Source organism: Chiroxiphia lanceolata, chromosome 3 (assembly GCF_009829145.1).
Source record: "Chiroxiphia lanceolata isolate bChiLan1 chromosome 3, bChiLan1.pri, whole genome shotgun sequence".
NCBI classification, from domain to species: domain Eukaryota; kingdom Metazoa; phylum Chordata; class Aves; order Passeriformes; family Pipridae; genus Chiroxiphia; species Chiroxiphia lanceolata.
The window spans coordinates 101,321,864-101,339,455 of record NC_045639.1 but is presented as its reverse complement, the minus strand read 5'-3'; the positions used below and the strand labels follow the sequence as shown (position 1 = coordinate 101,339,455).

At 34.8% G+C, this 17,592-nt stretch overlaps 1 protein-coding gene across 5 annotated transcripts in view; it reads right to left on the bottom strand.

The window, feature by feature from the left end:
- ASAP2 (ArfGAP with SH3 domain, ankyrin repeat and PH domain 2) overlaps window positions 1–17,592 on the bottom strand; it is an 84,504-nt gene that overhangs the window by 6,486 nt on the left and 60,426 nt on the right. For 2 of the 5 annotated variants that reach the window (XM_032684618.1, XM_032684615.1), the window contains 14 exons: window positions 16,138–16,186; window positions 15,863–16,029; window positions 14,139–14,272; window positions 13,304–13,398; window positions 11,363–11,552; window positions 10,849–10,934; window positions 10,538–10,653; window positions 10,012–10,079; window positions 9,378–9,491; window positions 7,046–7,301; window positions 4,408–4,569; window positions 3,358–3,526; window positions 1,920–1,987; window positions 623–732 (listed from right to left, as the gene is read on the bottom strand). In XM_032684618.1, the coding sequence (XP_032540509.1) occupies window positions 623–732; window positions 1,920–1,987; window positions 3,358–3,526; window positions 4,408–4,569; window positions 7,046–7,301; window positions 9,378–9,491; window positions 10,012–10,079; window positions 10,538–10,653; window positions 10,849–10,934; window positions 11,363–11,552; window positions 13,304–13,398; window positions 14,139–14,272; window positions 15,863–16,029; window positions 16,138–16,186 (1,784 nt within the window). Of the gene's footprint in view, window positions 1–622; window positions 733–1,919; window positions 1,988–3,357; window positions 3,527–4,143; window positions 4,254–4,407; window positions 4,570–7,045; window positions 7,302–9,377; window positions 9,492–10,011; window positions 10,080–10,537; window positions 10,654–10,848; window positions 10,935–11,362; window positions 11,553–13,303; window positions 13,399–14,138; window positions 14,273–15,862; window positions 16,030–16,137; window positions 16,187–17,592 lie in introns of those variants that run through there. The other 3 variants (XM_032684616.1, XM_032684617.1, XR_004356466.1) reach the window with 2 other exon arrangements.

Sequence of the window (17,592 nt, the reverse complement as noted above, 5' to 3'; positions counted from 1 at the left end):
GAGATTTCTCTCCTGTCACCAGGTGAATGCACAACAAAGAGATGCAAAGAGAACCAACTGCACAAGAATCAGTTTCTTTTCTTTTGAGCCTGACTCCTACTAGCCTTGTCTGAAGCCGTTTCATCTACCTACATGAACAACTATGAGTATATCTGCTTCCATCATAAAAGTAAGCACCAGACTTCCCTTATTACTTACTTCACTAAAGATTAAGAATGAAGCTATGTGTTACTTACAAGTGACTCATTCACCAAGCTCACCTACGAGTGACTAACTCATAAAGCTTATTTATCTTCAGTAAGTCAAACCATACATTCGGTGGATTGGACACATTTGAACACCACGAGGAATCCATACTTCTTTTCTTTGGTTTCTCTTTGTTTTTTGAGGGTTTGGTTTGTTTTTTTAAATTTAAAAATCATATACTATCTTAGAGGAAGTTCAAGAAAAACAAAATTTTCATAAATACTTAGTACAAGTCACACATATACTTAAACACAGGATACAGGCTCTGTATGTTTCATGATTCTCACACCTTCTCCATAATAGGATACACAGTCATGTCCAGTGTGTTTAACAGAATGCAGATTTAATTAAATCAAATGCCAGATTTTGTACTTACTATTTGTGATTTCCTTGGCATTGGTGCTGGTGGCTGGATTTGTGCCAAAGTATTTGTTGTAGAACCAGCCTGTGTTCCTGGAATGTCACATACAGAAGAAGATTCTCCTGCTAAGGTAAGTAAACCAAGTAAATATTAGGCATGCTTCAAAAAAAAAGTAACGGTATCATTTGAAGCCAAATGAATTATTCTTTAAAGGACACAAATATTTTTATATTCCATAAGTATTTAATTTTTAATCATTCTTTCTAAGTAACTGAATAGAATTTTCTATTCTTTTCCTTACCAAAAAGATAAACCTATATAATAGATGAGGGCAAAACCAAATATATCATCTCCCCATTCCTTCAGTACAGACTGTGTACTGTTAAAACCTTTCTTTCTGACTAAAGACCATAATTATCAAGATGCTGTATTCTTTACAGGAGACTCCTGACATAGATGACACTTGCATTAGCTAATTCCCCTTAGATATTTCAAGAGGAAATAAAAAAGAATCACAGTAAAAATAAATTAACATAAAATATATAGTGGGAAGGAAAACTGGGCAGGAGAAATTCCACTACAACCACCACAGAATCTACACAAACTTTACTGCAGAGATTTTATGGAGATTACATTACTGTAATGTCCCAAAGTAGTAGTTACTTTGGACAATGAAAAGTGCAGAATGAATAATGAACTCTGAATAACAAACTCTGTTTATTACCATGAAAAGAGCAATACCGATTTCCAATTTAATTAAAAGTGAAACTTGTATGAGGTTTAGATTTTCAAACCAGAAATACATCTTTCTATTCTAAAATGTGTATCTGATACCTTGTTTATGACACATGCAAACCACAGAGCAAACTAAATTTTTTATAATGTTACTGTGAGAGTGACCCAGTACTGGCACAGGTTGCCTGGAGAGGTTGTGGAGTCTCTGTCCTTGGAGACACACAAAAGCTCTCTGGGCATGGTCCTGAATGATCCACTCTTGCTGTCCTGCTTGAGGAGAGGGGTTAGACCAGATGACCTGCGGAGGTCCCTCCCAGCCTCAACCATTCTGTGATTCTGCTTATTACATGGCCCCATTATTTACATTAACTGGCCCATAACTCTGTTCATGAAGAAGAACTTGTGTATTAAGAACTTGTATAGGCATCAGGGCCTACATCAAGAAGAATGTTGGTACTGACTGTAGTTAAACGTGCAAGGTAGATTAGAAAAACAAACACCACAAACCCACACTCTCCCTTAGATTGTTATAATGATAGCTTAATTACAACAGAACTAATTTCTAAACCACAATTACCAGGTTGTTGTAGAGATCCAGGTCCTCTGGTCTGCCCTTTGTTAGTTAAGCCAGATGACTTCTCAGTCCTGTGCAGAAAGTGAGAAATTGATCCATTTCAGAAACAAACAAGAACTTGAAATGCAACAATACAAAGTTCTTTCCAAATTATAAAAGTCTTGGCATGCCTTCAGTATATTCTGGTGACAGCTATTTTGCTTTTAAAAATACTACTTTTCTTCTGTATTTTTGATTACGCCAATTGAAAGTTGCACTTAATTTAAAAAAGGGAGAAGAATAATATAGGTGCAATTAATGCAATTTGTGGCTTTTCCCAAGTTCTGAAGTTCCTTTCACTGTTTTTTTCAATTTGTTTTTGGTTAAAATTATGTATCCATATTAGCATGTGCATTATAGCAAGCCTCAACAAGTTGTGTCTTCCTTCTACTTAGTATGGTATATGCAATAAAAGGGCTAGAAAAGGAACTTAAAGGCCCAAGATTGCTTACATCTTTTAGTCCCATTTTGTGAATGAAACATTATTTCTTCTACACTTTTCTCAAAGATCCTATTTTCTAGACTTCTCATTACCTTATTGATGTCCCCTGGTTTCCGCCTCACTATTCTGTATCTTTCTTTTGCTGTAATGCCCCAAACTGAACACAGCAGTCCCACTGAGGCACTACTGAAACTGAGTCAATTGGGAGGATTAATTCCTATAGTTTTCAGGCTATAGTGAAACAATACCATTTCTCTTTAACTCTTCCACAACAGCACAAGTTGTCTGACTTGCTTTTATTTATGATTCACTATGTCCTTATAGATCCTTCTTCAAAGGACTTTTGCTTAGCCATACTCTGCTGCTCTCCATGCTTTGTTTCTGTAGTTGATTGTTTTTAACTACTAAGTGTTGCTTACTGAATGACACCCCTCTTCTCCCTTGACTATCACTCCAGTTTGTCAAGGATGCTTTGGATATGATCCTGTTTTCCAGTACACTTCTCCTTCCTAACTTAGTTTTTTGCAAATTTAAAAATTACTTTTTCTGTTCCAGGTCTCTCTACTTCTCTACTTTCACTCTACAAGTGAAAAGACTGAAAGCAACAGAACTTACATAAAGCATGTGAGCAAAAAATGGCACAATCAGACATTAGATCCCATTATCTCTTTTTTATTAGATGAGAATTAGGAATCGATTATTCTTTGTGGCTTGTTATTTCCATCACAGCTAAGCATTCTGGAGATATTCTGCAAGTCATACAGTCTTAAATCTCTCGGCTGTCTTGTTTTTACCATAGAAATTCTTGTCATCTGCTTCCTTAGGGTCTGCCTTTATTCTAGAACATGTGACTGGCAGAAGTATGCATGCTTTATAGATGACTTGTATGCTATATATCATAAAATTGATAAGTTGCTAATAATGATGAAGTATATTAAATACTAAAAGGACATCAGTTACCCAGGAATAGGCTTTCTTTGAGAGATTCTACTTGGAGGTTGTGGGGGTAATGGTGGTGGGGTTGGCTTAGTTTGTGGAGGAGCTGGTTGCTGCTTTGATTGCTGGTTCAGAGCTTCTATAATGCTGGCTGTCTTTGCCACTGGAGGTGGTGGCGCTGGAGAAAGTACATCTATAGAGGAAAGTTCGACAACAAAATGGAATTAAACTTCTATTTACCATTTTCTTTCTCATTTTGTTTCTTGGGTTCTCATCATAGGTTCTCCCTGTTCCAGGACTTACCCCCATTTAAGAAAAATGTTTTACAACATGCAATCAATACCTTTAACAGAATGCCATCCTTCTATTGGAAGGAGGACCTCTTTGGAAAGAGGTTTACCTTTTTCTTCACCTAGTCAAAGTCAGAGAGCTCACAAGAACTTAAATTCAGTCACCATTAAAGTACAAGCAAAGAAAATTCTTACCAAAGTCAGTCATATTCTTGAAAACAGCAGATCAGAATATATTTAAAGTGCTAATATTATTTGCTCAGTCAAGGTCTTCAGTTTGTGTTTTATGGAAAAGTAACTGAATGAATAATATCAGAGAAATTTTATTTAGGGGAACATCTTTTCTTAAAATCCTGTTAACAACTAACTTCACATTAGGTTTAGCAATTAATTAAAATTTCTATTGAAACCACCACAACAGCAGCTGGCAATGTATTAAAACAACTTTTTGCACTCCAACGGTCTGCAAGAATCAAGCACAACGTGGAGACATAGCCCCAGGTCTACATGTAACACTCACCTTTACAACTAGTGAGAAATGCAGCATTGAAACTATAAAGTGATGAGTTCTTTAGATCTAGTAATAGATAGTATTTCCTGCTGACCCTGCACTACACCATACAGTCCTCACTGGAACATCAGAGAAGACAGTTTGTTACTGGATGGGAATGACAGGCCAAAGCTACAGTCATCAAAAGAGGAAGTATGAGTTGTGGAAATGGAAAAATAAGCCAACTATGATTAGAAACAGCAGAAGGGAAAACAGGGGAAAGTGGAAACATACTTGTAGATGTTACACGCAATGGCGGCACAGGGGGATGAATAGCTGGTGGATCAGATGAAGACCTCTGCCTGCTTATACTTTCCACTCCTAAAGAATTTGTCTTCCACATTGCATTAGATGAAGAAATTGTCTGAATACCACTGCCAAGAACTGAAGGCTGAACTAAAAAGAGAGGAAAATACTGTATTATTATTATTGCTTACCCTAAGCACAAAGTGTTAATATTCACACCCGTGCTTTTAGAAATGGTGCAGCCAGACCACTATAATCAGCAATAGGAACCACTGCATCCTGCTGGAAAGCCAGAGCAGAAATCAGCCTGGTGTAAAAATTACTCAGCAAGACTTCAACCAGAAACTTCTAATATTTTACCTAAGTGAAATTTGTCTCCAGTCATTATTTTAGAATATGTCAACACTTTAAAAAAAGCAGAGGTTTCTCAACAAGAAGACATAAGGCAAGTCTTGCTACCTTCTTTAATCCCTGACTGATACCTGTAATTTTCTCAGGTACTGCAAGAAAAGGACCTCACACTCAAACGAGCATTAGTACACATTGCTCACTCAAAGCGAAACATCAGTTTTGACTTGGAAACAATGTAAAACTGTAATTCTGAATTTCACCCAAGCAAGAAGCTATAGTAACTAGTTGTGAAACAGTTACAAAGTATGACTTCTTCAGGGCCTTCTTAATGACTCCATTCTTAGGCTGAAGAGCTGCCTCCTCATTTCATAAAAACACACTACAGGTTTTCTTCATAAGGCCAATATTTTGCACATAAAAGCCAATATTTTGCACATATTATGCCACTTCTCCCTACTCTGCACATGAGCATCATATTTAAAGAAAAGATGAAACAGAGTAAGGTATGAATAAATACTAGGTTGCAGGGAAAAGCATAAAAGGCTCAGAAGACTTGGAGAAGTGCCTAAAGCTATGAGGATAAAGGAGTAATAATACACCATAAGTATAACATCAACAACATCACCAATCAACAACAAGCTAAGATTGATGATACTAGTATAGCTTTTAACTAAGAATATAAATTAATAGGCTAATACATTGCTAGAGTAAAGAATATGAGTTAATAATCTAAGGCAGGCAGCATGTCTTCCTGGCATGAGTTGTATTATAGCGGTGCCAAGAAGTCTGGGGTTGGGAATGAAATTAAAACGACACTCTTTGAAAAGTGCCATTTAATCAAGGGCAAACAGTGGGTCAAATTGTATGGTTGGCCACGATTAAAATAATATCAAAAGGTAAAAGTCTTTTTAACTATCCAATTGTATTACTAATTCAGAGGTAGACTCTAACAGTTAAACAAAGTGTTTGTTTAACAGCTCCTTCTGTCAATTTTCCTGTTTGGTTGGGGAAACATGGCTTTCCATCAAATAAAAAAACATTATTGAGATATTAAGTTTAGAGTTCATGTGAAAGTGCTAGAGGAAAGGAATATCACCTTGTTTAAGTTTTATATGCTACTAAACTTCCCCCAGTCTCATGCTATCCTTTTAAAGTAATCCATGCTGTTCTGTTTTCTCTGTTTTTCTACTCCCAAAATAATATATTTAAACCCAACTTCTATGCTGAAGCCATTCCTGTGAGAGCAGTAACTGACTTTTCATACTACATAGATGATCAATCTGCCATCTTAAACACAATCACTGGTGTATGGAGACTTGCATTCTGACTTCTGCACAGTGCTCCCAAAGGCAGAAGCCCATGTGTGCCTGGAACATTCCCTGATCATATCTCCTCTTACGGATTCTGATTTACAGCACCATAGAAAACCATGTGTTTAATGGTAATTTTTCTTTAATTGAACTTTACATAAATTTAGCATCCATGAAACCTGGTGGATTAATAAAGGTATTAAAACAATGGAACACCAAACATGACCTGTACAAAGAGGACCTATACACATTTCTCTATGCTTCTTTACTATGGTCAAACACATTACATACGAAGGTAAGAATGAAACTCACAGCATCAGCATTAATGGTAGATTTTGCAAGCACACAACCCTTTTGAATCAGGACAAGACACGTACATTTTACATTGTTCTAATGATCTGGGTGTCACCAGTAATTGGTAGTTAAATTTTCAGCCATCCAGTTAGGGTTGTCTCCACATCATGACACTTACACTTTTATTTCAACAACCTTGAAGCATATATTAAGAGAAGACTCTGCAATGTGATAATCTCATGTTCTGTATACATTCTTCATTCTTTGAGGTCTTAAGCAAATTTTCACAGCAGACAAATGCTATTGAAATTGTATCTTTAAACTGAACTCTGACAACATCTTCAAGTATGAAAAAATGAAATATAACAAAAAAAATTGTTGAACTAAATTAATTGCAGGCCTCCTTTTAACAAATGGTTTAACTCTAGTGAGATTATTTGGGTATTGTTTTCTCAAACACTGTTGTGCACTTTCTCATAGGTACACTAAAAATCACTCAGAATAGGTTGAGCAAATTCACTTCAAGTATATAAAATGAAGTCATCAGTAAACTGTTCCAATACTTACCTGTGCAAAACAACTGTAAAAGAAAACCTAAAAATATAAACTTTTTTTTTAAAAGTTTTGATCCCATTCCTCTAATATACAATGGTATTTTACGCTGTTAGTACCTTTGCCAATATTCCTTGGAGGTAGAGGAGGTGCACTACTTGTAACAGGTACTGCAGGCTGAACAGGAGGTGGACTGCCACTAAGTATTGCTCCATATGTTTCATTCTGTAATATACTTGGCATAAACCCTCTTTGCTTATCCTTAGCAATATTTGCTGCATCTCTTGCCAAGGATGCTACATTAGGCTGAAGTTGGTTTGACCCAAGTTGGTAGAAGCTTACAGGCCTGTCCTCTCTCCGATTGGGACTGGGTTGCTTAAACACAATAACAAAAGAATTCATAATTACCACATTAGTAGTACTCACTTTATTTATTAGTTGATAGAAAGTTATTAGTTTCTATAAAGAAAAAATGCCTTCTAAAATGCATTTTCGTTGCTTTTAATACGTAATCTAAAACGTACATTCTGTCCTCTTCAAGACAAAGTAACTGTGCACATAAACAGAAAAAGATTAAATGTGAACTGCATTTCAAAACAATTAACATATTATCATTTCTAGTATATTCCTGTAGGATAATACTGTATCCTTATATGCACAGGACTATACTTCTATAGATAATCAATATTGATAATCAGATCAGATGAAGTAAAGATTCTCTGCATCAAAATGCCTGGCAATATTTTCAAAACTAAATAAACAACTGAAGATCCTAAGCTTCATCTGAAATTCAGCAGTGCTAAATCCCAAATAGATGATCATGATCTCAAAACCCAGACTCAGCTGCATCCAGGTATTATACCTGTAGCTCAGCCTAGAGCAAATTAGGAGCAAAAAGTTCTCATGAACTCTTTTTAGCTCACTAGGATTGCTGGACAAGTTCAGGAGATTACTTCAGTTGGCAGCTTGGATGGATCATTGCTCATCCTATGTACATTATTAAATGAGATCTGATTAGTTGTCTTTGAGATTTACAGCAATCATCTGCACTTAGCATTATTCTTCCTGTTTCAAGAGCAAGCATAGTAATTATTGCTATCAAATCATAATTAAAATAACTGGAGTTACAAATTCATGTAGCTACTACAGGAATGGGCTGTAACAATCCATGGCCCAGAGAACATAAATGTGCTTTCAGAAATAGTACTAGATAAACACATTGCTAACATGCTGTCTGTATGAAATTAAAATAACCATTTATAGTAATAGCATTTAGGCAGAATAGATTTACACCAAGAGTATCACTAACAAGCAATCAATTTTCCTCTGAATATATTCAATGCTTACTCTGGGTTGATCATGTAGGGCCTTTAGACATGCTATAGCACAGCATTATAGTTCAAAGATTTATCAGAATGCTGTACATGACAGCCAGACACATTAATCCCTACCCTTACTTTGGCTTAGCAGCCTCACTCACTGCCTGACACTCTCCATTCCCTGACCTCTCCATTGTCCTGTCCTTGTTTAAGCCCACACTTCTGCTTTCTAAACCACTAGAAAATTCTGGTTTTGTGCTGTTGATTCAGCTTTTCACTGGTTCACCAAACTGAAGCAGTTCAATACAGGGACAAATGTGTGTCAGAATGGAGGTAAAACTGAGGTAGGACCAGGCAGCCAGGTTGTGCAACAGCAGCAGAAACCAGTTGAATTGTCTTAACCTTCTTTTAGGTTAGACTCTCTTTTATATTAAATACTCTGGACTAAAAGAACTCAAATTTCAGATGGGATCTTTTCTGGCAAAGATTACAAAATCTATTCAATTGCTTTACCAGCAAGACAAGCCCAACAGCTTGACAGTTATAAACAAAACTCTAATGTGATCCTAAGCAACAGCAGTATTCACCCATGCATTCAATGTAGTCACAGACTACAGTCTGTGATTAATGGCCCTTAATCTCCTTTCAGAAGTCCCTGCAGTATAAACCTATTAATAATGGGCAGCGAAGTAGGATCTTCATTACTTTAGCCTCATTGCTGAGTAGCAGATACCTTCCTATATCAGATGGAGCTCAATGGTTCAAAAAGAAGACACTCAACTGCAGAAGGCAACTGGCAACAATGAAGGAAGTGAAGGAAAAGAATAGATCAAATATACAAATTTAGAGCATGCCAGAAAGGGATTTCTAATTGTAAATTACTAAAAATTTTTACAGCTGGAAGAAAATGGAATCTCTAAAAGTTTCAAGCTGCTTTATCAAAAAGGTCATCATCAGTGCTGTTATTATCTGAATGGTGATACAATATATAGAAATACATAAATACTGTGATGGAAATATAAAATGTCATGCAGAAGCAAAAAGCACCATAGTAAAAAGCAACATTACTGAAATAATTATGAGCATCATACTTACACATGTACGTGTTCAGAAAAATAATGCTGATACAAACCTGCAGCTTTTCATCCACATCATCATCACTTTCATCCAGATCTTCATGGAGTAACCGCCACTCATATTCTACGTGAACATGAGAATTAAATCTTCCAGATAGTGCTTGAGTAAGCTAAGGAAAAATGAGATGACTGTTGACACCTATGTTATGTGCAGTACTTCTTTTTAAACAGCATATTTAAAAACAAAAAAAGCCCACATATAGAAAGAATCTTGATTTCAGTAATGTGGAAAGTTACTGCACTCAGGTAAATTTAAAGAATTAAGCTGTGGTACCAAATACAACACAAATAAATACAGCCTGTCCAGATTCCCCTGCAGAGCCTTCTTACCCTCCAGCAGATCAACACCGGTGTCATCTGAAAACTTACTGAGGCAATCTTACTTGTGGATCTCTGACTAATAGCTCAAACAGAATCATCCCCTGGCCCCAAGAATTTTAGCATTTCTGATGCATTTAAAGAGAAATATAGTTTTCTTCTTAAAAGCCTATAACTATTTCTAAGGATATAACTATTTCTAGCATACCATTATTGCATCTGGAATATATTAACTGATTATTCAATTGTAAACTGTTAAATGTTCAGACATGATTTTGCTTATAAATGCAGACATGGAAAGACAATACTCACCAACTCTTCACAGTGAGTATGTTTTAAACGTTTAGCTATATCTAGTGGCGTCTCTCCTGCTTCATTTGCTATATTACAGCAAGAAAAGAAATATATGATGAGCACTGTCACTATTAACATGTCCATTACTAAAAACAAACCTGCAGATAGATAGTGAAGTACTAGATCAACACTCTAAAACTCATCTCTTTCCTTCATATGTAGGTTCAAATCATATCAACCCTCTGACCATGACAAGCAGTAGTAATATATATATATATATATATGAATGATAGCCATGAAATGGCAGTATATAACTAGACATAAAGACAGCAATTAAAAATCTAAATCTGTTTAAAAATAAGTGTAATGTATAAGTGAATTTTAAACTTGAAATAAACAGTCAATATTGATTCTTCTTATAATGAAGATTATGTTTACAGATTGATGATAAACAATTGAGGAGAAAATGCACTTATTCTGACTTCACTGTTTCTTATCTGAAGCAGCGACAAATCGGAAATCGAAGTACACATTACCCTTTTACCTATTTCAATAGAAGCCTTCCCTCTCAGCAGCAGTTTGAGGCACTCAACGTTGTCTGTTAGACAGCAGTAATGCAGGGCTGTGCTGCCTTTACAGGTTTGCTTATCTAGATTGCCACTATTGGAGAACAAGAAAGAAGAAGAAAGCTGATTAAACTTAAGTTTCCTACCCTATATTATTAAATTGCTCTCATTCGAAGATTTTTAAAGAATAAAATTACATTTGCAAATACAGTTTTAGTGTTTGTATTCATTTAGTATTTGTACTACTTGACATAAAAGCAACGTCAATATACAGTTTCCATACACTAACCTGTTCTGCACTAAAAAGTCAACTATATGAAGTGATGTTCGATCGACTGATCTAACAGCAAGGTGCAGTGCTGTTTCATCTTGCTCCTAAGAATAAAATGAAAAAACACATTTATTTCTTCTGATCTGCAGAGAAGCAGAAATTCTATTAAGACATAAATTACATCAACTAAAATGCATAATTTCAAAATACTCAGACATGCTACCATTAAAAACACCTGTGAAGACTTATTGTATCCCTTCTGTTCCTTTAAAGCAAACAAACAAATGGGTTGAAAACTAACAGATTATTGAATGATTTTACGTTTAGCATTTTAATACATTTAAAATACAAGAGTATCTGGAACCAATTTTAGCTTAAACTATTTAGTATCTTCTTTTGTTATTGCTAAAGTAAATCATTAAAAGGACAAGCATTTAGAACAGTGTTTCAAATGTTATTTTCAAATAATTTTTAATTAATGAATGCATATTGCATTTATAACAATTTGACTAATAAAATTTACAACACTTACATGGCCATTGGCCAGTGGTATTTTTTCTGTGAGATCCACGCCGTCAGCATATACTTGAACTAAACCAAGAATGTCTCTTGATTTGACTGCTTCACAAAGAGCATGCAATTTAGCTGCATTGTCAGCGTGCTTTTTCCTTGCATATTTTCTCTCAATATACTTGGCAGTAATATAATCTTTCCTTGCATTCCTGAAATTGAATATGAATTACTTCTATAACTTTCATCAGAAGATACACATTAGCATTTCCATAAATACATGCAAGTCATTTGAAATAAGATCTGGGAAAGACTAGTTCTCATTCATTATGATAATTTTCTTTTAAAATATGCATGTAACCATGCAGTCTCATATATCAAGTATGAAATATAGTTATAGAAGATGAATCAAATATCCAATATAAAGACCATGAATTTTCCCCTCCAAATTCTGGTGTGTAGTTGAGGTCAAGACTACCCAGCTCTATGTACAGAAGATATATCAGAGCTTCACAATGCTGGTTTTATGTTGTCTTGTAAGTTTATGTTTACCTGACTTGTACCGTTGTGCTGGAAAGAGATGGAAGGCATGGGATACAAAAAACCAAAAAAACCCAAAACAAACAAACAAACAAACAAAGAAAAAAAAAATCTTTCTTGTACCTCTGTACAGACTATCCAGGCCTTGAATTTGAATTTGCAGTAGTGAAAGTACATCCTTTAAAGCAAGTTTTCACCGCAACAGTAAAAGGGAGGATGTAGTGGAGCTCTCAGTTACATTTCTAAAAAAGGTGAAAACTTAGCACACCTGAATCCATAAGAGTTATCACTTTTGCTGTTGATACCCAATAACACATATCTACTCCTCTTCCCATCACGGCTGGACAGGAGTTTGCATGCCTCCCAAAGGCCTAACTCCTTACCAGCTCTTGGAATGTACACAATATTACACAGAAGACATTTAACAAAGTCATACCTTATCACCTAGATACTATGCAATAGGCTAAAAGAAAAGAACCTAACAAATAATAACAAATTGAATCAATGGATAGCTCTTGTTCATAAAGCATTTGATAGTATTCCTTTGTAGTTTTTAAAAAGTGTCTGTCTTCAGATTCTCATTTCAATAAAAAAGCCCCAAATTTTATATGTAGAGGTATCAAACTAAATGATTTTTAAATATAAATTTTAGAAGTGTTCTTATTATATTGCTTTACTATTCAGTAAAATTATTAGTAATTTTAATTATTAATATTAATAATCTGCACTATTATTGATGGCAGTAGTCAAAAATTATTTAAACTGCACTGTTGAACACTGGTTTTGTCAGAATGCTTAAAAGTCCACATAATGTAAAATTGGCTTCATCCAAAGCCAATTTTTCTGCGTTTGTTTCTGCATTGTTTACTAGCTCTTTTATGATGGAGCAGTATCCAGCCAAGCAGGCAGCTGTCCTTGCTGTATCTCTGCCATCGCTGTTCAGTGTTTTCGAGGAATTCAGTTAAATGTTCTGTCTTTATTCCACACAGTTACAGACTTCAGTCCTAGGTATGGCTCCTAAACACTACATGTTCAGTATCTTACAGGTAAATGTGCAACTTATTACAATTTCTATTTCGTGTTTAAATAGGATAAAATTATTTGCTTTGGTTTTTTTAATCCCTATCCTTGTGTGTCTTTAGAAGTTCCCAACAAGTCATGGCTAATTTGTTTCTGTCCCACAAACCATGATTCAGAGAGTTGGTAAAATAATCCTTACTATTAGGGAAGGTACAGTCAGACAAAACTCAATAAAACAGACAAGCAAAGCATCAGAAAAAAAGGTTTCCTCCTTGGCTATAAGACAATAAATAAGACAATACACATCTTCCATGGCCTGCCAGTCCAAACCATAATGGTACAACCTCTTAGCAATATTAAATTAAACGTTTGCCTTTCTCAGAAGTAGTGGTTCTTTACTTACATATCACTGCTTGGGTTAGGTTTGACTGTCTCATCAACTGGCAGACAGAACTCCATAATCTCATTAAACCCAGCATTACCAATATTCTTTGCAAGCTGTAAAAAAAAAAAAAAAAAATCCACAGCTCACTTAATAAACATGTTCAGCTACTGACCACACACATATTAGCCACATCAAGGGGAGGACAAGGGAAAACGAGAGTTGGGATCTCTTATTTCTGATTCCTTGTTCTGCTACTATGTCAGTGATAATGAATAGACTAGGTACCTTCTTGGATGTTAATTTTCAGCTGGGATTTAGTACCTGAACCAGTAACTGCAGAATAATCCATGAAGACACCAGTTCATATGATAAAGGCAAATACTTCGTGCTGGGTAAGAACACACTTATGAACTGTCACACAGAGCAGCTGATAAGTGGTAACTTCTTTGTGTAGCAAAGCTGAATACATTTTCTTTCTTTGGGGATTAAAGTTCTCTTCTAAAAATAATGCTAAATAATTAATGGGATAAGTATTTGCAAGTCCTTAAATTTTTAATCTTAGCCACATTTATATGTCAAACAGCTGTGTTCTTATAAAGAGCAACCAAGGGTAAAAAGACCTGAAAACACAAAAAATATGAAGCCTCTACTAATTTGAATTCTAAGATAAGCAAAAGTTTACTTTAGGACACTATGTTCCAGGAGGTTCCATTAAATTTGAATTAAGCTTTCTTAAATTATGTTTATCCAGAGGCAACTTTCAGGATTCGAACAACATAAAGTGTTAAAAATATACTTGTGTTAGAAGTATTTTACAGTACTATTTTTAAGTTAATAAAAGCAATTTGATTACCAAAAGTTCAGATGTTCCCAGCACATCTAATGTAAGTGATTGCATCCTGGAATAGTGAACACCGAGTTCTCTATGGATTCCTGAGCATTCAATGCAAGTTAGAATTCCCAAATTTGTTGACAGCCAGGTAGGATCTGAAACAGAAAATGCCCACAGAATTAAAATTTATTCAGACAATTATTTCACTCTAGAAAATGTAGCATACAGAAGTGAAATAGCTTTGGGATTGGACAGACCATATTATAAAATTGTAGAATCACTGTCTGGGGTGCACGTCGTGTGTATTCCCCTGGGCCTGAGGGCCTGATCAAACGACCTGCTCTTTTTATCTCGTCTTATACACTAAATTGGCCTGGAGTTTTTTTTCTCCACGATCTCTTTAGGTTACAGTTTGGCTTACTTACAGTTTTGAACATACTATTAAGTAAAATAAGATTTTTGCACATTAATTATATATTTTATAATTTATGTCTTTACATTTACTTTACTGGGAAACAAAAACAGTGGGTTTTTTAATGATAAAAGAAGATTAAATTATTTATTTTATTTTTGTGAAGGACATCTCTCTCCGAGGGAGCTACTCAACCAGTCCAGTTTGTCATTCTTCACACATCTTTCAGGAATTGCATTTTTCTACCACTAACATAACAGTGTCACATTCTCAACTGTGAGTACAGGTGCAGTTTAAACTGAAATAACAATGCTTACAGGGTTGGCGTGGTTTTGTACGTCAAGTATAGACTTCAGACTAAGTGAAGCAGAAGAGATTCTGAAGTACACGTACAGCACACACTACAATGGATTCTCACTCAACTATTTCAAAGATACTAAAGCTCATCCCTCTCCTTTAGTAACACTTGCTTGTCTTTTCTCTTGGTATTCTGAATTTTATTATAACATTTCCTCATCTTCCAGACAAATAATTAATTGCTGAAGTTTCAGACAGCTCAGTAACTTATTTATTTGATAAAGGTTTGGTAGTTGTTATTTAGACTCTTCTCCTTTTAAGAGAGCAGGATTGACTCTTCCCACAGTCTTATACAATATCTATTGCTGGAAGTAACTATTGATTTATAAAGTGCAGACAGCATCAGATCTGATAATTTCAGCTACAGTTTCGCATCAAAAACCCCTAAGCCCTGCAGTGCCTCTCTAACATAAAAGAACACAGGAAACAGCAGGATTTAAAAAATAAATTAAAGAGGATTAAAGTAGAAATTCATTGATCAACAAAACCAACACTGGAAACCATAGTCAGTGCAGGTGTATTCTTTTCCAAATGAGCACAGCTTTAGACATATTCCCTGTCTCACTTAGTCAATCATTACTAAAAAAACCCAAGAAAAAAGGTGTATTAAGAAAATGCTTCATGATTCTGATGGCTGCTCAGTTTTACGTATTATTAGGTAAATTAGGTAAATAATAAAATAATCTTATAGTATTAAACCATATTTTATGTAAGTTCACTTATTTATGTAACCAAAAGCTGCAATTGGTAAAATATATGGGACAAAAACAAGCTTCTTAGTAACTTTTCTCCCCCCTGACAATAAGCATAGAGCAAATCAATCTTACTAAAGTAGTTCCATTAAACTGTAGCATATTCTACCATGTGTATAATTTTTGTGAAATAAGGAGTAAAAGTGAAAGCATAAAACATTAGCTTAAATAGTCTCATGAGACAAAGAATTTTTACCAATTAGAAATATGCTTAATTGAGTCACCTTGTGCTCCACAGTCACAACAAACATCATTTCCAGTCATCCTTTGGACTTCAGATATAATTTCTTTTGTCAGTTCCTGGACAATATTATTTTCTCCTGTGTTATCATCTCCTTTGAATGCATTATTTAAAGCTTCCTCTTTGCTGTTTTGTAGCACTGATGTCCATCTAAAATGGTAGTAATATTTTGCTATTAAATGTTTTGGCACTTCTAAAATTCAAGGTAAGTCTCAGCAGAACACGAATATCAAGAATAAAATCAGCAAAGAAACTCACATTTGACATTCCTGTTCATCCTCTGCTTGAAAATGGTATGTTCTGTCATCTGCACAATAAATAATTCACATACTGATTAAAAAAAGTTATTGAAAAACTGATTTTGCAGAAATCTCTTTAAAAATCTAAAATTAATTGATGTATGATTCCTGAGCTCCCTAGTCTCATCACTGCAGTGCTGACAGACAAAAAGTCTATTTAGCAAGTTTCACTCTTATTATCTACAGTTCATCTATGATTAGACCCATGTTTACACAAGGTGGCTTGTTGCATTTTAAACAGAAGCTTTTTTCTTCACTGCTGTGCTTCTATCACATAAGCAGCAGGAGAGCATAGGAAATTTTCCATGTTCTAGATATAACCTTAGTAATCACAAGCCTAATGTTCTGATGAGAGGGAGAGAAGTAAAACATAGAGTTTATCTGTGTATATAAGATAGAAAGATTTAGAGAGTCCAAGTGAGCTCTTAAAACCACAGTAAACAAACATGGAAAAACAAATTTGCCAGACGTAAAGTCCAAACTACAACCAGCATAAGCTGCAAGCTGTTTCAATTAAATCAAGCTCATAATTTTCAATTTAATACTACTTTTGTAATTCTAAGCATTGCTATCATAGTGTACTACTAAAGAAAAAAGCATAATACATTTTAAGTCTATGAAGCAAATGAGATATGACACAGTTTAATGGCTAAGCTGGAGTTAGAATTGTCAATGAGAAGAACAGAGGTAAAGCTACTGACAAAAAGATATTCTAAAATGAATGTTTCTTAAGTTTGAAAAATATTCAGGCAAAAATGTATTAAAAGATAGCTTCAAACGTGGAAAATAATAAGACGGTGAGGCTATATGAAAGAACAGAAAGGAAAGTGATACATAAAGAGGCTTTATCTTGCCATGATACAGCAGTTTGCATTTTGTAAAAAACAAGGAATATTTTTAAACTCTACAGTAAAATGAAGATAAACACTCATCTGGAGAAGGACAAGAGGCCTGTTGTGCCTTTTCAAGTGTATGATAACGTTGTGACAAGCTGATATTGGGCAAAACATGACATGGCCATCAACAAAGAAAGAAAGTGCAGAAGTAAACAGGGAAACCCAGTTACTTGTGCAAAAATGAAGAAACTGTGTATTGCACACATGCATTCTAGTCTATTAACAAAAGCAGCACAGCTTACATTTACAAATGCAAAAGAACTTTATGCATTGATAAGGGAACAAATGAGGAATACATTTATATTCTTCTCCCCAAATAATTTGAGATATATATTTCAGTAAAATGTCCTAGTGAGAAAACAAAGGGAACATTCTACTACATAATTTTGTATCATCCCATTCCCATCCCAAAATTATTCAGTTTTGGCAGGTTTAACACATAGACTCTTTATCTCACCTTTTTATCTGTAATGAGAACCAAAAAATGTTTTTATTATTTTCGTCACTGTTACATTGCA